Here is a 24,037-nt window from a genome sequence, read left to right as displayed (position 1 = left end):
GTAAAATCCCATTCAGTAATTTGAAACAGAACTGAAAACGGTTTTCTTAAGCCCCAAAGGAAATTATGGAGGAATCTGGCAGATTTTTTGCACTGTTTTCCACTTGCACATTTTATTTCTGCGGTGTATGTAGCATAGGCAGAGAAATCAGCCTCATTGGTTGTCTCCATGTTTCTCTTTCTCCTCAGATGCAGACAGACATGCGGACCTATCTGGAAGTCCACTGAAAAGCAAAAGCACTAGGAAACCTTTGGCATGTATCATTGGGTATTTAGGTGGGTATTTCCTAACAGAAGAAAAACTCAACAATTTCTGTATCTTATAATCGGCTATTCAAAATTGACATACCTAAATTAAATGCAAGCCTTTCAAGTAGCTGCAATTGGATACCTTCATATGTATAGTCAATTTATTTTATTTCAGAAACTTTTATTTTTATTACCAAAACACACAAAACATACAGAGTTATAGATATTTTTCCGAAAATATCATTGAATAAAAATGTAATGTATATTTATGGATATAAATACAGATTAAGCAAAAAGAGGAAAATAAGAATCACTAAATTATTAGAGGATGAATTTTTTTTTTAACTGAAGTATAATTGACTTACAATGTTATATTAGTTTCAGGATCACCACATAGTGATCTGCCATTTGTACACATTACAGGATGATCACCGTGATAATTCTAATCACCATCTGTCACCATTCTAGGTTATTATAAAATTAACGATGAATATTCTTAATATTTTTATTTAGATCCTTCCACTATTTCAAACCCACCTCACCCCTCCCCTTAAATAGAGAAAGATTGGTTTATTTACTTTTTTAAAAAAAAAAACAGATAAAACTGGCTTTTAACCCACCTTTAAAAATATTTATAGTTTTAATGTGCCAATTAAGGTTACTTGAAAGGAAAGCATTAGTATTGCTTTCTGGTTTTTATCATGTTATTTAACTTGGAAGTCGCCAAAGATGATGGTTCCATTTACATTTTGAAATATAATTAGGAAGAGTATAAAATTACTAGGCAATAACCTTTTTTTTTGGAAAGTTTTAAGATAAATAATTTACAAAATAATGACTGCTAAAATGGTTCCTACTATATCTAGAAGCTATAATGGCATGTTTTTATGCTTCTGATATTCTTGCTTTTTCATCTTCTCAGTAAAAGTGAAGTATGTTCTCAGAGTTGCATTGAACCTTATTACTTATATTTGTGAAAGATTTATATTTGTGAAGTGTTCAGACTTAAGACATCCAGTCTTTTAAAAAAAGAAAGATTTATATTTGTGAAGCGTTCAGACTTAAGACATCCAGTCTTCTAAAAATCAAAGTGTAGCCTTAAAGTTGGTATATTATCTGGTCCTCATCAGAGCATCCTAGGAGTCAAAAGTGCATAGCTCCTTCTTTGATGTTATTTTGCCACCTTTTTTCCTGTTTTATTCCTCAGGGCCTAAAGAGTTGCTTTGATAGCCCCCCAAAATATCACATGGTTATCACAGGCATGACCTAGCTCATGGTGATCAAATCCTTGAAGTTTGCTATCTGTGTTCCCTTGCAGGGCCTAATCCTAGAAGCCCCTCCCACCTTGCAAGGGAAAGTTTATGATCATAAAAAATAGAATATAATTGCATATTAGTCAGCATTTCCATAGGTAATTATGTGTTCCTGCTATGGGCAAATTGGTTTCTGTCTCTACCAGATAAGCCCAAAGCAGTGCTGTCCTTACTAACTGAACCACTTCCCTATATAACATATTTCTGAGTGTTTACTATGTACAAGACACTTCACTAAGTGATTTGGGGAACACCAAGATGAATACAACCTTGCCCTCAAAAATCTTCAACTAGCAGGGAAGGCACACAGGTAAGAACAATTGAGCAAAGGATTAGATCCTATAAAAGAATTACAGGTAATAAGCATTGGGCACTTGGAGGAAGGGATAGTTATTTCTCATGGGAGTTAGGCCAACTTATGTGAAGAAAGTAATAGTTGATCTCAAGCTTGAAAAATAGGTAGTATTTGAATAGATAGAATGTTTTTCCCCTTATGAGGCCAAGAGAACTAGATGAACAAAGGTGCTTGAAAATCGGATCAAGGAAGGCAGGTTTTCTGGCCCTGATGGAGCATAGCGTATGGAGGTTGTGATGAAATATGAGGTTGGCAAACCTTCAATACCATGTTGAAAAAAAATCAGCACTGTATTCTGGTTAGTACCTGATCCATTCCTAAATTTCAGCAAGTGTAGGATTTTGACCAGACCAATACTCCTAACAGCCCTTCCTAAATTTCAGTAAATAAGGCTGATATCCTGGCCCTCACCTGGGAAGACAGGGTGGCTTGTGCATGATTGGCATGTTGGGTAGTGACTCAGAATCAGTGAGCAGGTTTAGCTTTAGAGAAGAGGTTGCCTGGTAGACTGAGGTCCTTAAATCCAGTTGCTACAGTGTTGCAATTTCTGTCCATCTACTGACAACTACATACTTCACATAAACACACATGTACCATATGCACATTACAGTTTTGTGATATATCCTCTGTCAAAGTTTTCTTCTGCTGCTTTTTTTTTTTTTGGCCATGCCATGCAGGACCTTAGTTCCCTGACCAGGGATCAAACCCACGGCCCAGCAGTGGAAGTGCAGAGTCTTAAATCACTGGACCACCAGTGAAGTCCCATCGTCTGCTACTTCTTAACTCTAGTATTTGGAGTTTGGTGTCAGATTTCATCTATATCAAATTGTTTTTCGCTGGGAGTGATTGACCCTGGTCCTGTATCCTAGTTGCAGAGCCAGAGGAGGAATCCTGTTTTTTCAGAAAGCTCTCACACACCAGATGTGCTACATGCTATCTATGTTCCTGGTTTGATGGAGCACAAGGGTAGTTTTCTTTAAGGCTACCTCTCCAGATAGCCTTTGAATTTCTAATTCCTTGAAGAGTCAGATGCCTTATTCCCCTCATAAGTCTCATGTTTAAGTGACCTTCTGAAGTGGCTTTTTTCTTTTTTTTTTTCTTGTACTCAACAACATGAAGCTCAGAGCTTCAGCTAGCAGGGGCAGAACCAGCTCCCTTTTGATAAATAAAGCCATGGTAACAGCACTTGAAGTTGATTCATTATGCAAGTACTTGGGAAAATAAGCTGGTTCATAAGGAACTGGCTCTTAGCTCATTAAGAAATAAGAATAAGATGTGTGCCTATTAGCCGATGTAAGTGCACACAGATTTTTAATACCACGTTCTGAGCTGAGAAACCTTTCTTCCCCCTGTCAGAGATCCATCCTTCGAAGAAACCTAATGTAATTCGATCTACACCAAGCCTACAAACCCCAGCTACCAAGCGGATGCTCACCACTCCGAATCACACGTCTCTGAGCATTTTGGGGAAAAGAAACTACAGTCATCACAATGGCCTGGATGGTATGTAAGCCCAGGAATTCTGGGGGCTGATCCCGTAGGCAGGGCTTCTCTGCCCTTGCCTGCTCCCGAGTGTTGTCTGCCACGTCCAGGAATGTGTAACAAACAGGTTCTTCTACGCCCTGATTGAACTGTGTGGGAAGGGGGATATGAGGGAAGGCTGCCATGGGCCACAGGGAAGACATGTTGCCAAGTGACATTTCTCCATCTCCTCAGAAGGGACCTTTTGGTTCACATTTCCTGTTAGGAGGCTTGTTTGAAAATGAAGTCTGTATTTAGCAGTTGCCTCTTCTGGGCGATAATGCTCTTGCTGTGATGCACACTCACTGCTCATATATGTTTTCTTGAGCAGAAGGGATTATTTCGCCTTATGTCTGAGACAGCAGTGCTGTCTGGGGGTTCTTCAGTGTTCTGTGGATCATTTTAAATTTGGCATTTGTCCCTGACTTCTTTCACCTTATAAATGTTCTTAATTGCTCAGGAGTACTACAAGTCATGAAAAGAATTGCATGGTTGATGTCTTAAATACAGAGATAATAATTTGTTTGAAATGGAAAAACTGAGAGATATCACCTCTTATGCAAAGTGCTTCTCTTGGGCTTGGCCATATAATGGCTCTTCAGGTGGAACTGAATTATCTTCCCATTCAGACTATAAACACAAGTGTAACAAATCATCCAGGCAGTATATATTGTTGATCTCAATATTCAATATTGATTTCAACTCCTGGAGTTTGAAGATGTCTTGATTGTTTAAATGTTGGCATTTATTTATGAATAAAACTGTCTCCAGGCTTTTCATGCCTTGTGGGACTCTAAATTCCTTCATTGACAGTAAATTATTTATAACGAGGCCCTGGAGCAGGGATGTGGAATAGACCTTCTAGTAATAATTTCCCATGGTTATTTTCCTTCAGTATGACTTTTGATAGTTATGGTGATGTCAAAATGAATAAAAAATTGAGGGTGAAGAGTTTAGTTTGCATTTATAGGATATCAATGTGTTGTAGATTTAATTCTCCTCTCTAGGTCTCATTTTTCTTAATCACTTTCATTTATTCAACCAACGTTTATTGAGCACCCACCAAGTTCCAGGCACTGTGCTTTCAAGAATTCAGCTACACAGTAGTTTTGCAGAAATACTTCCTTGCTAATGAGAACATCGGCCATCCTTGCCTCAATATGCCTGATGTCTAGTTAGAAGAAGTCCAGGGAAGGATTGTGTCAAACTGTGGAGATTGGATTTCTTTCCAGCTTTTCCTTGCCCACAGCGTGGGACCTTTAGGTTCAGGCTTAAATGGAATAAAGAATCTTTCTTTTCCATCTTATCACTTCCCTGGACTGTCTAGGTATATAGTCCTACTGCAGAAAGTAAGTTCTGGTTTATTTGATATTTATATATTCTTTATGGTAAAAAGACTCGCTGTGACTGATGCTGGAACGCAGCTTTCTACTATCTTTCTCCACTCACACCCCATGGTCATGGTCATTCTGGGCCCCAGTCCTACTCCTGCATTGCAGCTCCTTTTGTTCTTTCATTGTATCACAGGAACCTGTCTCTTTGGAATTTCTAAAAAATGCCATTATGTAGTGTTTCCTCTTTAGGGCTGTTTGTCCCATTTCCTTCTGAATGAATACTTTTGCGAGGTCATTGCTTCTCTGCTCTGAACAGGAGTAATGGATAGGGCACACAACGAATCCCTGGTGTTATGTTGACTGACTCCTTCAGCCTTGTTGAGGAACAGACACTTGTTTCATTTTCTGAAGAGACCTAGATGTTACACTTTTTTCAAAACCCATTTGTCTTTGCTCCCTTGTCATGGTACAGAGAGGAAGGCTGATGACATGTGCCTTACCTGCATTATCTCATCTGATTCCGTTGACAGAAGGTTTCAGGTCAGGGGACTTAACTGTTTTGCATAACATGGTATCTCTACTGCCTGGCACAGTGCCTGGAACTTGGGGGGTGCTCAGTAAATGTTAGTTGAATAAATGAAAGTGATTAAGAAAAATGAGACCCAGAGAGGTGAATTAACTCTTCCAGAGTTACCAAGTACTCTGTAAATGGGTTGGGGTTCCCATCCAGGTGTGACTGATTTCAGAGTCTGCTCTTTTTTTTTTTTTTTTTTAATTTATTTATTTTTGACTGTGTTGGGTCTTCATTTCTGTGCAAGGGCTTTCTCTAGTTGCAGCGAGCGGGGGCCACTCTTCATCGCGGTGCGCGGGCCTCTCACTGTGGCGGCCTCTCTTGTTGCAGAGCACAAGCTCCAGACACGCAGGCTCAGTAGTTGTGGCTCACAGGCCTAGTTGCTCCGTGGTATGTGGGATCTTCCCAGACCAGGGCTCGAACCCGTGTCCCCTGCATTGGCAGGCAGATTCTCAACCACTGCGCCACCAGGGAAGCCCCAGAGTCTGCTCTTTTAACCACTGTTATAAATGAAGTTGAGGCTCTCAAACGTGCTGTATTAGTCAGCAAGGTAGAAACTACGTAAGTTATTTTAACAGCTCTTGTAATAACAGAAATCAATATGACAGATATTGAAGGACAGAATAGGTAAATGGGGAGCATGGGCTGGGGGACAGGAAACAGCCACCATCACTAGAGCTGCGAGAGCAAAAGGGACAAGTTGGGGTTATCACAGCTAGAAGCCCAAGGAGCTGGAACTCAGACCCTTGAGGAAAGGGCGCTGCTCTGTCGGTGCTGGCATCACTCAGAAAGTGTGATGTGGCTGCTTCTGGGCGTGTGAAGACAAGCTGGGGACCGACACACACTGCTGCTGCTCCTCGGGGTGATGCTGGCAGGAGCAGGAAGGAGCAAGCCTCTTGCCTTGTAGGTGCCCTCGGGCACCCCCTGCTGGTGCAACAGGGATCTGGATGGCAGACCTGAAATGGATTTACAGAGTCCCAACCCCACCCAGAATCGCAAAGCTGAGTTTAAGTGGACGGACGTGGAGCTGAGAGGCAAAAGTGGAACAGAAACACATATTTTAGAAAATGTCCCCATTTTTGTATTCCCTGTGGACCTTTTCCTTGGGATAATTCATCTGTTTCTTGTTTCCTCAGGATATAAGATCCTGACTAACGTGAGTTTCCAAGGTGAACTCAAAGTACTAGAAAAAAATGTTAGGCTAATAGTGAGTTTTCATGGGAGAGTTAATACCATTATACACTGGAATTGGTAGGTACAAATTCATGGAAGAGCTTTGCCCTGTGTGATCCAATAATAAAATCAGTTAGCACTGCTGTAATTATCAGCATGTCAGACAGATGAGCACACCAAACAGGATGTTGGTGGGCAGAACTAATCTAACTGGAAGCAAAGCCTGATTGTACTGAGATATCCAGGTCTCTCAGCTTTAGGGCTTCCTGTCCCCTTAGCAGCTTGCCCCCTTTGCTCAGCCTCCACCCTCAGTTGGAGGTTCTTCATAATGGGAAGAGAGTCTCTGGATTTCTGCTGGTAGAAAGGATTTTACCTGACATTTAAAAAAAAAAAAAGATGGACAGCTCCTTCTTATCTTCTGAAACTCACTGTCTTTCACCTGGCCCTGGCCCTGGTCCTTTAAAGGCCCTGGTATGACTGGGGGCTGGAAGTCAGCACTCTGTGTCCTCTGAACCTGTGGCACCCAGCCACACACAGGCCTCTGTGAATGGAGCTTAAATTCCAAGGGTAAAAAACAAAACCTGCATACACAAGAAGCCTCATTTTTTGGAGTCAGTGTAGACTTACCCAGATCCGTATCAGTCCCCCAACTTTCAGCCTTTCCTGTCAGGCTGTAGGTCCAGTGGTGTGCACATGCTTTCCAAATCCTGTCTCCTTTTCTGACTTACAGATGCTTTGATGACATTCCTAATGCCAGCCAACCAAGTATCTACCACATTTGGCTGACTTTGGCTAACACCAGGTGGCTGTGAAGAGAGAAGGCCCTGAGATCAGTGGGGATAGAAGAGGCATTACTTTCCATGTCTGAGAGCCCAAAAGGGAGGGCAGCAGGGGAGGTGGAATTTGTCTGTGCCATGGAAGAAAGCACATCTGACTGTTCAGAGTCAGAAGGGATTAATTGCTGGCTTCTCTGATCATTTCCTATGTGGCTTTGGGTAAATCACTTGGTTTCCTTAACCTTTTTTTTCTCCCCTCTTCTGTAAAGTACAGATTTCATTTGCCTTAATGGTGTTGTTATAATGATTAAAAATTTTCACCTACTTTACACCACTTGATCTTCCAAACACTTTATGAGGTAGGTGTTATAACCTGCATTTAAATAATGAAAAAATCTGAAGCTCAAAGAGATGAAGGGATTTGCCCAAAGTCACACTGCTAGCAAGTAGCAGAGATGAGATATAAACTCCAAGTCTAAGGTTGTTTCCACTGGGTAAATAAGCATTCCTGATCTGTGTGTTGAGTACAGCACGTACCTGGGAGATGTTTCTGTTTTCTGTGTATCGGAGATGGGTTTGTGTCTGCAAATATAGAGAGGAATGTAGAGCAATTTTTCTTTGCTCAGACTGCGAAGTGTAAGCCATTATTGTCTAATCAAAGCCGTCACCTCCATCTCCTGCCTCTGTGAAGCTCCTCTGCCCATATCGTACCCCCTCCTTTTTCTGTAACTTAGGGGATAGGAGCTATATTAGTGTCAGAGAGAGGGGAGAAAAAAGTAATAGAGAAAAGCTACAATCACTTAAAGGTGAGATGTGTTTCAGTTAAATTATATGATATTCCCAGCATTGACTCTGACACATAGTAGGTGTTCATTAAGTGTTAAGATTCCATCCCCGCCTTTAAAGAAGAACTATTGTTAATGTTCTAGTTTGAAAATTGTTACAATATCAGCCAAAGTTTTTTTAGTCATATGTGAATTGTATATAAATAAAATGTCAATACTTTCCTTATAATTACATTGATTTCTTGCCTAAAGGTATGATTCTCAAAAAAATGACTCTTGGATTTGTTTGAAGGTAAATTGGTATGTTCCAATGTATATTTGCACATAAAAGGGGACAGTATCTATAAAGAAAAATTGCCCTTAAGTTATTTAGAAGAGTATTAAAGACAAAATTAGGTTTATAAAGAGGGCTCATTCAACTTCCTGTAGGTTCCTGTGATGAGAGACCCTATGGCAAAGGGGATGGAACACCATCCACCTGAGGCAGCGAAATCTTTTTCAGAGTGAAGCCTGGGTCAGAAAAGACTCCAGAGATGAGAGGGCAGAGGGGCTGTACAGGCATCTCTCACCCTGTCCTGACCCCCTAAGGAGATGCCTGGGATCCCCTCCCCACCCGCTGTCAAGATGCTTGAGTTTTGGTCAATCAGCAGATCTTCCACTGCACTGCACAGGGACGAGGGGACTTCCTGCTATGTCTCCATCTTTATCAGATGGGGACCCTTGAGAATAGCTTCTGCTGTGTAGTGATAACAGACCAAGGGAGCATCAGCTGGGGGTGCTCTTAACCTTTCTCTGAGATGGCATGGCTTTTGTTCCAAGGGTAACTGCTGAAGCAGGACTCAGTGTGTCAGGAAAACCAAAGGAACAGGTTCAGAAGAGAGGTGAGTTTTCAGTGGGACAGAGTCAGGTCATCTGAGCGAGGAAGTTGATGAATTGTACAATAAACTTCTTTTTAATCTGCTCTCCTCTGGCTTATTTCCCCTGCGGTATGTGAGTATACTGCAGATCGTTATTTTTCTTATTCGTTTCTGCATTGAGTAACATCATTTCTCAATGTCTTTATACCATGAAGAGGGTATCTAATGTGGATGCCTCTAAGTATAATATTATGATCTGGTGTGTGAAGACTGTCCTTTTGATGACTTGTTTCTGAAATCAGTGATTCAGCAGCTCCAACTGTTTGTTTCCCACCCTGGGAAATGGGTGGTGGTGAGGGCCATTGTACCAGTGAGAGAGCTCTGGGAATGCATCTGCTGTCTTCACAAATCCCAATAAAAATAGACTTCCAGGAGCGGCTGACGGTGCTTCTCGGCATGCTTCGGTCCAGGCTGCCTTCTGTCAAAATTTTTATGTCATTTCAGAAGACTAAACCATTTTTTATGGAAGAACACTGAGTGCCCCTGGACTCACCTCTGGTCTCCTGTCCCAAGGTATAATGTTATAACCTGATTAAATATATCAAAGTACCTTGGAGTTTTGTTTTTTTAATAAATTTATTTATTGATTATTATTTTTTTTATTTTTGGCTGTGTTGGGTCTTCGTTGCTGCACGCAGGCTTTCTCTAGTTGCGGGAGCGGGGGCTCCTCTTCGTTGCGGTGCGTGGGCTTCTCATTGCGGTGGCTTCTCTTGTTGTGGAGCACGGGCTCTAGGCACGCGGGCTTCAGTAGTGGCACACAGGCTTAGTTGCTCTGAGGCATGTGGGAGCTTCTCAGACCAGGGCTCGAACCTGTGTCCCCTGCATTGGCAGGCAGATGCTTAACCACTGCGCCACCAGGGAAAGCCCCTTTCAAGTTGTTTTCAGTTTTTATAATGGATCATTATGGCCCAGAGTTTGTTGAATGTGAAGCAATTATAGAAGCTTATCTAATGTATCTGGAGCGTTTAAGGACTGCTGAAGCATCTTCTGAGGGCAGCGGATGTTCTCTCACACTGTGAAGCCATAGGAGCGGGGGTTGTAGAGGAAGACAGGCCCAAGTACCTTAGGTGTGAATAATCAACACCTTGGTGCTTTGACACATTCTGGAAGGATGCCAAATTGGCCACCCCTGGGACCATTGCTGGGTTTACTAATAAATATCACAGTTTCTTCCAGAGAATAGTCTTGTCCTGACCCCTGAGGAAAATGCTAGTGTGTGAGCCTGTAAGAGGTCTAGGTTTGAGACCCTCTCAGCAATATGGAGGTCTTAGAAGAGTGACTGAAGTCCGTGGTAGTTACGCAAGGGCCGTCAACTGTGAGAGCCAGCCCTGGCCTCCTCAATAAGTGTCTCTGTTTACCTGCAAGGGTCATTACAGGAAACCTTTTTAACCAACCTATCCCTGTGTATTCCCATTCTTAGTGACGTAGAAGGTGAACCTCTGAGAAAGAAAGTGAACCTCTCACGTGATAGCTGGGTCCCAATTTTGGCAGGAAGGGTAGATGCTTGGAAAATGAAAGGGAAGACAGCAGAGGGAGGGAATTGGGTCCCTGAGAAACAGTTCTTCCTCAGCAGAGGTTTGACTCATTCATTCAAAGAGCAGGCACAAATGTCTGAGAAAGCTATTGGGACATCAGTATTAGATCTTGATGCCCCAGGGAAATAAAGACCAACTCCAGAAACCAATTGATTTAGGCATCTCCCTACACAGTCTCTTTATTTTTTATTTATTTTATTTTATTTTTAAAATAAATTTATTTATTTTCGGCTGCGTTGTGTCTTTGTTGCTGTGCATGGGCTTTCTCTAGTTGCGGTGAGCAGGGGCTACTCTTCTGTGCGGTGAGGGGGCTTCTCATTGTGGTGGCTTCTCTCATTGCAGAGCATAGGCTGTAGGCGCGTGGGCTTCAATAGTTGTGGTTCGCAGGCTCTAGAGCGCAGGCTCAGTAGTTGTGGCACACGGGCTTATTAGTTGCTCTGTGGCATGTGGGATCTTCCCCAGCCAGGGCTTGAACCTGTGTCCCCTGCATTGGCAGGCGGATTCTTTTTTTTTTTTTTTTTTGCCTGCGTTGGGTCTTCGTTGCTGCGCTCAGACTTTTCTAGTCACAGCGAGCAGGGGCTAGTACTCTTCTTTGCGGTGTGCAGGCTTCTCATTGCGGTGGCTTCTCTTGTTGCAGAGCACGGGCTCAGTAGTTGTGGCGCACAGGCTTAGTTGCTCTGCAGCATGTGGGACCTTCCCGGACCAGGGCTTGAACCCGTGTTCCCTGCATTGGCTGACAGATTCTTAACCACTGCGCCAGCAGGGAAGTCCCTGCAGGTGGATTCTTAATCATTGTGCCACCAGGGAAGTCCCAAAACCTGGACATTTTATGATTCTGCATCACTGAAGGTAATCTGAGGTATTGGATGACAGCAGTGACTTAAATCTGCTGGGTACTTTTTCCTCCAGTGCTCTTCAGATCATCTGGGATGAAGACTTTGCGAGCTTTCTTAATCACGGCTGTGGCTTCAGTTCTTCCTCAGAGAACTTGGGTTTGCGAGGGTCAAACATTTCCTGCCCGGGGATGCTGGAGAGGGCAAGGTCGGCCGGGTCTGGCTCATAGCCCACCGGGACCTGGATGGGTGTCAGGGTCAGTGGGGCTCGGAGTATTGCGGTTGGCTGGCAACAGCTGGTCTGGTCTGATGGGGCTTTGCATGCAGTTTGGGGATGGGATGCCAGAGTGAATGCGTGCAGAGGTCCGACTGCTGAGGTCCATGACGGAGGGGGCAGCTGAGGAAGCCGGCTGCGGCCCGGGAGGGTGAGGGCTGTGGTCATGCTGAGACGGGCTGGGGGGAATGCCATTTTCCGACAAAAACTCCTCCAGGTCCATGTATTCCACCTGGAAAGTATCTCCGTCATAGGGAAGGGTTTTGTCCCATAAGGTGGGTCCCAACAATGCTGACTGGGGGACCGTAGGGCTCTTACTCTCATCATCCAGCTTCTTTTCCTTTATCTTTACTAAATGCGTCTTCGTGATGAAGGGGGAGCTTCAGCGGGTTCTCCAGCAAGGACCCGAGCACGGCGTAGGGAGGTGGGATAAAGGTGGGATTCAGTGGGAGTGGTCGGGACATTTTCTCCATCGCTATGCACTCAATTTTTTTTTTCTTAAAAAAAACCCCACCCCAACCTCCCCCCAAAATGTTGCTGAGCTTCTTCCTCCGTCCTTTGCCAAAAGTTCTCGCTTTCAAGGCGGTGGAGACAAGGGAGGGAAAAAAAATTACCTATGTCTTTATAAATGCATCTGCATAAAAATATAAATATATCTGCATAAAAACAGAAAACTTTCAGGTTCCCAGTGCAGTCCCCAGGGAGCGCGCCAAGTGCCCGTGGGCTCCTCCACGACGTGCAGGATGCTCTCACTTGCCTCGAACCCCTCGTCTTGTAAAATGTTCAAAATTGCGAAAAGGAAAAAAAAAGACGCAGACGGCTGCAGAGGGCGGAAGGCACCGCACCAACCGGCCGCATCGGGCCCTCCCACCCCTCCCCCGCCCCCGCCCCCTCCCCCGCCCCCGCCCCCTCCCCCTCCCACCCCACCCCCTCCCTGCGCCGGGGGCCGCTGCTCCCCCGGCCCCGCCGCCCACAGTCTCTTTAGATCCCTGTAAAGAAGTGAGCAGAAGTCTTCCGAATCTGCAGAGCCCCAGGGGCAATGAAAATGGAAGGATTTGTCACAGCCTAGTTGATCTGGAGACTCCCACTGGGTTTATTTTAAGCTTCCCAACCTTGCTCATTATTTTCCTTCAGTGTTTCCTGTTTTCCCTTCCAGATGACTGAGCACTCTTTAAGCTCAGAAAACATGAGTTATAATTTATGCGTGTTCCTCCCTCAACCAAATATTTATTTTTATCAGCGACTATTTACATATCCATGAATATGAAAAGTAATTAATGTAAAACTGAAGAGCAAGCTTGAAGGCAGCTTTGTTATTAGATGGAGCTTACTAAGAAGATATCTGAGAAGACCCTTTCCGTGATGGTCTGATTGCAGCGGCACTGAGCGCCTACAGGAACCCCTCTGGGGCAGTCAGTGAGCTAGGCCAAGAGCGAGTCCTGGGGAAACAGGGCTGATTACATTTAAGGCATTTGGGACCAGACAGCAGAAAAAAGGAGCAAAATGTTGGGCCTCCTGCATTGCTCTTCTAATTTTCTTCTTGTTTCTCTCCAGTTTTCTTTCCCTGCAGCTTTTTTCTCTACTTTCTGGAGAGTACTACTTTACTCAACTTTATATTCAAACCAGATTTGTCTAATTTCTCCCTTTAAGTCTGCCAATTTTTACTTCATGTAATTTTGAAATTCTGTTACTGAGTATGTAGTTAGAATTTTTATGTCTTTTTGACCTTTTTATCACTATGAAATGATCCTTTTTATTTCTGTTAAATTCATCTATTTTGTCTGATATCATTATGAACACACCAGTTTTCTTTTTCTCCTGTTTTTAGTCTTTTTTTTAAAGGTTTAAAAATAGCCTTTTATTTTTCATATACACAGACACACACAGACATACACACACGTACATGTATGTATGTATGCATTTTTTTATGGAGAGAAAAGTTTACATTTTATTTTAGAACTGAGTCTGAAAATACATAATTACTAGAATTCCCTTTTTATGCTGTTCCTCATATATAATTTGGAAAACAATAAGATTTTTTAAAAAGTTTTATTGGATTATAGTTGATTTACAATATTGTGTTAGTTTCAGGTGTACAGCAAAGTAAATCTGTTATACATATATATATATATATATATATATATATATCTCCATTCTTTTTAGATTCTTTTCCCATATAGGCCATTACAGAGTATTGAGTAAAGTTCCCTGTGCTATACAGCAGGTTCTTACAAGTTATTTGTTTTATATATAGTATTGTGTATATGTCAGTCCCAATCTGTTTTTAGGTTTTTTTGTTTGTTTGTTTGTTTTTGCGGTACGCGGGCCTCTCACTGCCGTGGCCTCTCCCGCCGCGGAGCACAGGCTCCAGACACGCAGGCTCAGCGGCCATGGCTCACGGGCCCAGCCGCTCCGCAGCATGTGGGATCCTCCCGGACCGGGGCACGAACCCACGTCCCCTACATCGGCCGGCGGACTCCCAACCACTGCGCCACCAGGGAAGCTCTGTTTTTAGTTTTATAAATGAATTTTTCTATTTTTATTAAACTCAAAATAAAATGATTCTTATCACATCTCTAAAGCCAGCACATGTTGTTCCAGCACAGATTTTAAAAACCCTATAAAGCTATTTTTTAATAGTATACTGTTTGTGTTTTGTGGAGACTGTATCTTTCCTTACTTCTTTGAGGATATTAATGATAGTGTTTTTCGTTTCTTGAGTTTTCTTCTCCATGAATAATCTATGTCTTCCAATTTGTGTTCTTCTCTTTGTTTTGGTCTCTAATATTTGTGTTAGAGGTTTCTTCCTGATGACCTTTGGTTGTGTAATAATGTTTAAGAGTAGGAGACTAAAATAAGATGAAACCTCTGTGCTTGAGCCTATAGTGCACTTCACAGTATGGTGATCAGGCCGAGCTTTTGTTGGGTGGCCCAAATGCCAATATCTTCAGGTCTTTTTCTACAGACTGGTCAAATTTCCCAGAGAAGATTCTTCCCATCTATCTGAGTCCATTCAGGCTGCTGTAACAAAATATTACAGTGGGTGGCTTATAAACAACAGGAATTTGTCACAGTTCTAGGGGCAGGGACGTCTAAGATCAGGGTACCAGCGTGGCTGGGTTCTGGCGAAGGCCCTGCTCCAGGTTGCAGACTGCCATCTTCTTGCTGTGTCATCACATGATGAAAGGAGCTAGGGGACATGTGGGGTCTCTTTTATAAGAGCATTAATCCCATTCATGAGGGTTATACCCTCATGACCTAAGCACTTCCCAAAGGCTCTACCTTCTAATACCATCATATTGGGCATTAGGATTTCAACATAGGAATTTTGTGGGACACAGACATTCAGACCACAGCGCAGTCTGTTTTCCAGAGAATAAAGTTTTGGCCATCTGCTTTCTGGGAACTCAAGGGGAAGAAGGCTGGCGGTCTCACCATTCAGTAGGCATATGTTCACTTGATCCCTCGGTTTGGAGATTGGTAGCTCTGCCCTCAGCTGCGCTTGGTGCCTTGTGTCCCTTAGGCCTGAGACCCTCTGTTTGGTCCTCTTTAGAGAATAAACATCCAGACTTATGGGAGGTGGGCAGTTGCCTAGGGGTATGGAGTCAGGAGAGCTTCTCAAACAGCCTTCAACTAACCCTTACTGCAGTCTCCCTCCCCCACTTCCAGAGGTGTCTGGTGTCAGTTCCTTTGTATAAACTGGGTTCTCAGCTTTTCACACTGCCAGCTTCAGCCTTGGAATTCTTGAGTACATAGTCTGTTGTCACTTGTTTATCTGCTTTCTGGGCTCCAAAATCCTGATAATGGTTTCTCCTCTGGGTTTTAGAAGGGAGGGAAATTAACTCAGACGCCAGTAGCTGGAAACCTTAAAAAAGGTTGTTGCCATTGCATCAGTTGGTTAGATAGAGTGCAGAATCTCCAAGGCCATGGATTTTATGTACTTCTGAATAGTCAAACCAAAAGGGAGAATTTTGTAAAAAAAAGGAAAAAAAAGTGCTTATGAATCAGGGATAGTATAGACCAAAGTAGCATATGTAGATTGATACATTTGAGAATTTATTTATAAGCATGAAGGGAAATGATTTGGGCTACATCATCTAGGAAGGAGACCTGAGAATGGGTACAGATCTTTTCCTGGGGCCCTCTGCCATGCTGGGGGCCTGTGTGTCTGGGACCCTGCACGTGGCTCTGGTTCGTTGCTTCAAGGAAGCACAGTGGGGCTGAGGAAGCTTTGAGCAGGGAGACGTGAAGCGGTACAAGGGCAGGTGGTAAGCACTGGGGTTCTTCAGCCCAGAATGCAAAGCGGTGACATATTTCAACTTAAAACCATGGCCAGTGTGGAGAAGGCAGGTGTGACGCCAGATCCCGAGCTGCTGGGAGGAGGGGGTTGCTTTTGAACCTGGAGCAGGTAAGTTTAGTACAGATAGAAGAAAGCGTAATTTACCATGGCAGGTCGGAAGCTTGGAAAGCTATTTACAAGCGACTCTTCTGGCAGATGGTTTAATTCCATAGGGGGGTGGACAAAAAGAGAGAGGCTTCTGAGAGATACTGGAGATACTGACACACACATAACCCTTAATTTAGACACTGAAGAGGGCAGTATGCTCTTACTGGGTTGGATGGAGAATGGGGCGGCTTGGAGTAGTAGGAAAAACTTTACCTGAATTAAGAAGATCTGCGTTCAAATCCTGACTCCTCAACTTACTCGCCCTGTGACCTTGAGCAATTTCCTAACCTTTCTGACTCTCACAAGGTTCTGGTGAAAGTTAAATAAGGCAGTTCCGTAACCTATCAATAAAGCAGGTTAGCCCAGTCCTGAACTGAATTGTCTGGGTTTTAATTTAACACGTATGTGCTGAGCCCTATCAAATACCAGGCTGTGTGCATATATCTCCCCTATTCTAGAAAGGCTCATGAAGTGAAGGTGCAGCTCTGCTCTATCCTGCAGACCTTCCTCAGGATGGCGGGAGGCTGTGAAGGTGAGCGTCCCTGTGTCCTAACCCTGTGTCCTCTCCTGGTTGCAGAGCGTGTGATGAGAGAGAGTATCTGAGCCCTGCCTTGGCCCGAGCAGCTGATCCATCTCAGCAGACACCCCCCACTTCCCTCCTAGCCACTTTCCTGATGACCGAGCAGAAGTTTTCACAACATACTGTGTAACACCAGATGGTGACGTAGTTTGCCAGCACTTCTCCTTTTCATTTACTTGTTTCTTTTGAGAGTGTCTGGATGCCCAGCTCTGGGACAGGAGAGTTGAAGGTTTGGGGGCAAGTGGAGGGGGTGGGAGCGACAGACACTGTGACACTGTGGGTGTTTGAGTTCACTCCCCTTCTGCAGAAGAATATGTCCCTAGCCTCCGAGTGCCCACATCATATGATTAGTTGTGGTTACCTCAGATCAGGGTGTGCCTCCTGCAGGCCAGGTGTGTGCCCCATTTCTCAGCGTCCAGTCAGAGAGGTTCCGTGATGTTGCTCTGATACGCATGTCAGCACTTGCCTGGTGTGTTGCAGCGCCTTGCCGGTAACCACCACACCTGCCCATCCAAATCCCAGCTTTAAAGGTACTTCAGTGTCATTCACATATCTTCTTGGCCTCAATTAAACTTTCCTTATGTCCACCCCTACACGACATTGCGAGCTCTCATTTGAATCAATGCCCGACCTCCTTTCCTTGAAGGTTGTGATGGTGGTGGTGGGAGGCCTGATCCGCCCTTCCTCTCACCTTGCCTCCGCCGTCGGAACCTGTTTAACTTCGACCCTGTTTCTTTCCTTTTCCAGAATTCACATGCTGCGTGTCAGACTGAGCTATCCCTGTTTAATCCTATAATCCAAGACTTGCTACTCTGTTCTGCTGATGTTTACGGCCGTGCCACGAGGCAGCCCCCTCCCCAGAGCATTTCAGTGGGAGACCTCCACGCGCCCCATGGAGACTCGATGGGGCAGGGGAAGAGACTGCAGGAGTGTACATCCCCAAGGCTGTGTCTCCTCGTGTGAATCAGTGTCACCTTGCTTTCCTCTCAGAGACCTCGCTGCCCCAGCGGGGACCTGCCTGGGGAGTCGAGGGGCTCAGGGAGCCACTCCACGTCCCCGCTTCTCCGGCGCTCCGCACCCTGGGCACTGCGGCTCCTGGGGCTGCTGCGGGCTCAGAGCCGCTGCGGCCCTGCATGTACCAGCTCAGCTCCGTCATCAGCTGTGTGGATGTGCACACGAGGGTGCGCACGAGGGACACGGCATCTTTCTGAATGGAGTTTCCTTAAGAAATGTGTCAGTGTTTATGTAGTTCATGATATTTCCCCACATCCTTGCTGTCACGGTCACTCAGCTTTCACCTCAATAGGCTTCATTCCCCATTTTTTTAATGGGGAAATTTTGTCCTTCACCCCAGGCTTCCTGTATTTGACCCCCTCCCCCCCCACCCCCCCGCCAAGGTACAGAATTACCTACGGTTCTGACAAAACTTAAGAAAGTCGTCTTTGGGAAGCCTGTGCACTCTTTATGTCCTCTGTACTTTGTCTTTGGAGAGCAGTTGGCATTCTGCTCGGCTCCAGGCAGCTCCAGCAAGAGCAGGTGTCAACCTGAGCTGAGTGTGGGTATCACTGTGACCAGCCATCGTGCCCTGCCCTGTTCCTTCACAGCCAGAGCAGCTGACGGGCAGCTGCAGCCAGGTCGGCCCTTCTGTGAGTCCATTCACCCAGGTAGATTTTAAGCAGGTGGAGTCTGTGTGGCCTAGAAGGGTGAAGTGAGAGAACTGTGTCTGCGGGTGAGTCTGTGTGTATGACACCATGAGCCCCCCCGACCCTTCCAACCCAAACATACCTGTGAGCCCCTGTGCCTAGGCCCCGGGAGACCTGCCTGCGACCTGGTTTCTACTGTCTGCGCTCGGCACTGGCCCTGCTGGCATCACAGGCAGAGTGCTCTGCGGCTCTGTGTACACAGCCACAGGGACAGGAATAACTTAGTGCCCCACTGGCTCCCTGAGCAGGTGTGAGTCTGGCCACTCCCCTGCCTCTGTTTGCAGGTTCTGGCTGCAGGGCACAGGGTCCCAGCAGCGTGAAAGACAGCTGGAGTTTGACCTCCCAGGCATCCCTGGAGTCCTCAGCTGGGAGGCAGCTGGGTGGCTGGTAGTAGGTGCCCCGCACGGCCAGGTGGTTGCAGGACAGAGTGGCTCCAATTGCGCTGAACACCCCACCGCCACCCAAGCAGAGCGCGGTATCCCTAAAATGACGATGACCCTCTAGATGCCTAGATCTCAGAGCGTGGGTTCAGCTCAGCAGAGAGGATGTGATGTGTGATGGCTGAGGGCGACTCTCGGAGCTTGAGCTGCCTTTTCCCTTTCCAGCCTTGCGGTCATCGTGGCTCCTCTTCCCAGGAGGGGTCGGTTCTCATCTTAGGCTTTGGCGGGGTGACCCTGGGGACATTCTCACCACTGCCAGCTCCTGGAGCTGTTCCGGCTCTTGGCTTGGGGCCCCGTGGGTGGGCCTGTGTCAGAGGTGCTCGGCGAGCCGGGCAGGGTGGCAGGCATTGCCCTCGGGGTCCCACAGAGAAGCTCTTTCTGAAGAGACCCAGGGACAGAAGGCAACCAGCTCTCGCATCACCGGTCATGTGCCACGTTCTCCTCTAAAGAAAAAGACACGGCAAAGCTGTGTCCCTGTGCCCTGCCCTGGATTTGTTGTGCACATGGGCAATAGAAGGTGGAATGACTCCCTCACCCTTTCCCTTTCCTCTCCTGACCCACATGAAATGGTGACTCGTGGTTAAAGGAGCAATTAGCCGCCCGTGACTCTGCTGTCAGCTTGTTGCGGGGAGGCCCTCCTTCCCCAGGCCGGGAGATTTGGAGACCGGGGCCAGGCCGGGTCTGAAGGAAGAAGAGGGAGGCCTAGCCCGGTTCCAGTTCATGTTTAGCTGTGGGACAAGGGCAGCTCATTTTGAGCCACATGAAGTTCTTCCTTCGCCGTGTAGTAAAAGCCCCTGGTTCCGCAGCCCCGTCCTCCTTCAGGGAGGATGCTGAAGATCTCGCGCTCTCACTGCACCTCTGGAAAGTCCCCAGCATTGAACCTCCAGGGAATGGACGAGGGACACCAAGGAGCCGCTAGTATCTGCCTTTGCCACCTGAGCAGTTGGCGTGGAGAGGGTTTCCCAGCCACCCCCTTTCTTGGGGCCACAGTGTCACCATTGTAGGCGTCGGTGGCATGTCACCACTGTGAGCAGTGAGCTTGTGGGGTGACATGCAGAACCTGTCTGCACAGCTCCCAGCAGACGTGCACAGGGGTGCTGTGCTGAGCCTGGTCTGTGCTCCCTAGGACAGGGATGCAGAAGCCCGCAAGCCATCTTCCCTCTCCCCCCGTCATCGCCCGCCCCCCTGCATCCCCAAGGTGGTGCAAGGGAGGGGGACATAGCGGTTTTTAGCTTTGCCTCTCACAACTGTGCCTAGTCCCCAGCCTGGTTTCTATCAGCCTCCAGCCAGGAAAACAATCAGTCTGTGTATTTAAAACAGGGGTTTGGGGACTTCCCTGGTGGCACAGTGGTTAAGAATCCGCCTGCCAGTGCAGGGGACACGGGTTGGAGCCCTGGTCCGGGAAGATCCCGTGTGCCGCGGAGCAACCAAGCCGGTGCGCCATAACTACTGAAGCCCGCGTGCCTAGAGCCCACGAGCCACGACTACTGAAGCTCGCGTGCCTAGAGCCCGTGCTCCGCAAGAAGAGAAGCCACCGCAATGAGAAGCCCACGCACCACAACGAAGAGTAGCCCCCACTCACCGCAACTAGAGAAAGCCGGCAGGCAGCAGTAAAGACCCAACACAGCCAAAAATAAATAAAATAAATTAAAAAAAAAAAACAGAGGGGTTTTAATCCAGGGAATCATTTAATACAGAAACAAGAAGAGCTGAGATGCCAGACAGGGGAGTGAGGGGCAACACGGAGATGGGGAACCACAGCTGGTAGGACAGAAGGGAGAGGCCATGTTACTGGATCTCGGGAGTCACAGCCACTGGTGGGGGCCTGGGACCACAGAGGGCCAATGTGGTGGGAGCTGGAGCCATGAAGAGGCATGGTCCGTGCCAGAAACAGGTCCCTGCCTGGTCCCCCCAGGCAGAGAGGGAGCAGAAATAGCCTGGCTTCTCACTTCCTCGTGCTCTCCAGATTTCTGCAGCTGCCTCTTGTTAGCTAAACCCAGCTGGGAGCCAGCTGACCTGGGAGCTGGGGACAGGCAACCTGTGGTCAGCCCCCCACCACTCAGAGCAGAGCAGGGGAGGGGGGGGCACAGGTCAGAGGGCAAACAGGCCCAGGATGTGCATGGCCTTGGTCCTCTCTGTGTCATGTCCAAGACTGGTGTTTATGTCCCATGCTGTCCTAAGACCCTGGTGAGGGTAGATGTGTCTTGTAGCTTCTCTTCCGCTCTGCCTAGGCAGGAAAGCACTTTGGGGAGGCAGTGGGGACTTTATTCTTAACACTTGTCCCAGTTTTCCATTGGGGGGGGGTTAGCCACTTAGCAGCCCCACCTCACCATTCCCCTCAGGAAAGCTGCATCCCAGTTTTCTGCCTACCCCTCCCCATTCCTCTTCCCCTAATCTCTGGTTTTCCCTGCCAGAGAACACCAGCCCAGACCATGCATCAGTGGTCATGAGTATTTACCCAGGATAATTCACTCAGAGCGTGATATTAACAGTGTGGACCGTCTGTCTGTAAGTAGATGCCATCTACTAATCAATTTGTATCCTGTTTCCAATAAATTTCTGGAAATTCTATCTGGTTTTATGCTGCCCTTTGCTGGGACAGTGGCTCAGCTATAAGGCTGGGTGCAGGGGCAGGCCCCCAGCCCTCAGCATCAGTTGCTTCCTCCCCTGTGTAGCTCTGAGGCCAGGCAGGTTAATCTGATGTCCCCCCAGCCGCTCAGAGGCCTTTCCCCAGGGTCCGCACTTTCTTCTGCTGTCTCATAAACCACATCCTGAGGACATGGAGGCTTCATGTGGCCAGGCTGCCCCAGCAGGTGGCTTTTGACCGTGTCCCCAAGGCCTGGAGGTATGAGAAGCAACAGGCAGACCTTGCCCCATCTCTCCCTCTTGCGCTGCTGTGCCTAGAGCCAGGTGGAGGACGTGTGCCAGGCCGCTCCTGTGGTGAGCTGAGGGAGCGTGCTGTGCTCCCACCTGGGGCTTTGCCAGTAAGGCTCCCATGCCAGTGAGGTGGACGCAGGAGCTGCATGTCACACAGATGAAGCCCAGCACCCTCTTCTGCATCTCACCCTCCTCAGCTCTGAAAGTCAGAAACGAACATGTCTGAGTTGACTTAAAAGCTATCAGGAGGCTGATCTAAATGCCCGGCGTTCTTCACTGTTTCCCAGGCCCTGAAACTCGCTTGGTAGAAATTATTCTCTGTTGAGTATTTTGTTGTTTCCAGCCTTTTTGACTGCAGTGTAGACTGTGCCTCAGTTGCTGTGCTAGGGCCATCATAGGCGCCCTTGGGACCCCTCCAGCCTTTGTTTGTGAGGTATGCCTGTTTGCAACCCTTGTTTGCTGGCATTTGTGAGAGGTGTTTTTAAAAAGATACACCAAGTTTCTTTCAAGAGCTTTACTAGAGAAGCAAGACATACACACGCGAGTTTACTGGACAATAGAAAAGGTTGTAGGTAAGGCAAGGCTGTGCTGGTACTTGTAGGAGTCCCAGGAGAGAGGGCTCAGCAAGGCTGGACTAGTGGTCAGGGAAGGTTTTGTGGACGCAGAGGGACCCTCAAGGCAGAACACAGCAGCTCCCTCCGTGAAATCCCTAACGTTGTGGTTCTTGGTGTCTTTTTATTAAGACTTTTGGGTCTTCCCTGGTGGTCCAGTAGTAAAGAATCCACCTTACAATGCAGGGGACGCAGATTCAATCCCTGGTCAGGGAACTAAGATCCCACATGCCACGGGGCGACTAAGCCCGCGTGCCACAACTACAGAGCTCGCGTGCCGCAAACTACAGAGCCCACGTGCCCTGGAGCCTGCACGCCACAAGTAGAGAGAAGCCCGTGCGCTGCAATGAAGAGCCCATGTGCTACAATGAAAGATCATGCATGCCTCAACGAATATCCCACGTGCTGCAACGCAGACCCGACTCAGGCAAAAATAAAATAAAGAAATAAATAATATATAAATCTTAAAAAAAAAAAAAAGACTTTTTATCCTGACCCAAATATCTCCCTCTTTCTGGAAGCTCACCTATAGAGTGTCACATGCACTATCTCTCAAGGTGTACCAGCCTTAAGATCCATCTTCAGGACTGGGTTTTTATGGTCAAACTTTTTTAAAAAAATATTTTCTTTATTTTTTTGGTTGCTTGGGTCTTCGTTGTGGTGTGCGGGCTTCTCTCTAGTTGTGGCACGTGGGCTCTATCGTTGGGGCAGCTGAGCTCAGTAGTTGTGGCGCACAGACTTCGTTGCCCTGCGGCATGTGGGATCTTAGTCCCCTGACCAGGGATCGAACCCACGTCCCCTGCACTGGAAGGCAGATTCTTTACCACTGGACAGCCAGGGAAGTCCTTGGTCCAACTTCTTAAGAGGTTTCTTCTGATAAGTTTTATCTTCCATTTGTTCTGATCTTGCGCCTGGACCACAGGGAGTTGCTGGAGGAAACCATCCAACCTGCAGGCACTGTTGCTACCGTAGAGCTGTGAGCACCCACCTCACCAGGCCTCTTGGGCTTCTTACTGAGCAGCCCACTTAATATGTTCTTCAGGAGCTTGTTTTCTTATTTCCAGAACCAGCTGTTCCAATCCTCTGTTACTCCTGAAGCTCTCACCTCCTGAGAGCCAAGCCTTCCAAGGATCCCTTCACCTTTCTTCCCCTTGTGCCCCTCGGCCTCTAGAGGACCCTCCTGGTACCCACATGTTGGGTCCATTCCTCTCCCCACCCTCCTTAGGAGCTTGCAGTAGAGTGTCCTGACTCAGGCCAGACTGCCACTTACTACTGGATGACCTTGGGCAAGATAGTCAACCTCTCTGTGCCTCAGTTTTTTTCATTTGTAAGATGGGAATCATAGTATCTACCTTACAGGACTAAATAAGTTAGTGTGTGTGAAGTGGTTAGCATGGGGCCTGGGACAGAGTGTTTATGATTGCCCTGTCATCATTCTCTCCCCTCTCTCCTCATCTTCACCCTCTCTCCCTTCTCCTCATACTGTTACACTTCTCCGTCCAATCAACATCACAGAACCATCAAACCACCACCACATCTGTCTTCTACTCAGCTTCATCTGAAGCTAGCCTTATCTCCCTTTACTAGCAAATCTGTTGAAAGAGGGAAGAGTTGTCTCCATTCCTTCAAATCTCATTAATTCCTCCACCCATTATAGTGGGTTATATGGCTTCCCTTCTGCCCCCACCCCAACCTCTCACTGAGATTGCCATCACACGGTCACCAGAGACCTCCTAAATGCCAA

General features: G+C 46.7%; 1 protein-coding gene and 1 pseudogene across 10 annotated transcripts in view; one reads left to right on the top strand and one right to left on the bottom strand.

Moving 5' to 3' along the window:
• Positions 1-24,037, top strand: part of MTA3 (metastasis associated 1 family member 3) — a 174,868-nt gene that overhangs the window by 135,224 nt on the left and 15,607 nt on the right. For 6 of the 10 annotated variants that reach the window (XM_060169832.1, XM_060169831.1, XM_060169834.1 and 3 more), the window contains 2 exons: positions 189-275; positions 3,273-3,419. In XM_060169832.1, the coding sequence (XP_060025815.1) occupies positions 189-275; positions 3,273-3,419 (234 nt within the window). Of the gene's footprint in view, positions 1-188; positions 276-3,272; positions 3,420-7,245; positions 8,283-9,437; positions 9,461-16,540; positions 16,615-17,409; positions 18,043-24,037 lie in introns of those variants that run through there. The other 4 variants (XR_009544227.1, XM_060169835.1, XM_060169837.1 and 1 more) reach the window with 4 other exon arrangements.
• Positions 11,409-12,108, bottom strand: LOC132531877 (hepatic leukemia factor-like; annotated as a pseudogene).

The sequence above is a fragment of the Lagenorhynchus albirostris genome, chromosome 13 (genome assembly GCF_949774975.1).
Source record: "Lagenorhynchus albirostris chromosome 13, mLagAlb1.1, whole genome shotgun sequence".
Classification (NCBI taxonomy): domain Eukaryota; kingdom Metazoa; phylum Chordata; class Mammalia; order Artiodactyla; family Delphinidae; genus Lagenorhynchus; species Lagenorhynchus albirostris.
This window is presented reverse-complemented; position numbering and strand designations above follow the sequence as displayed.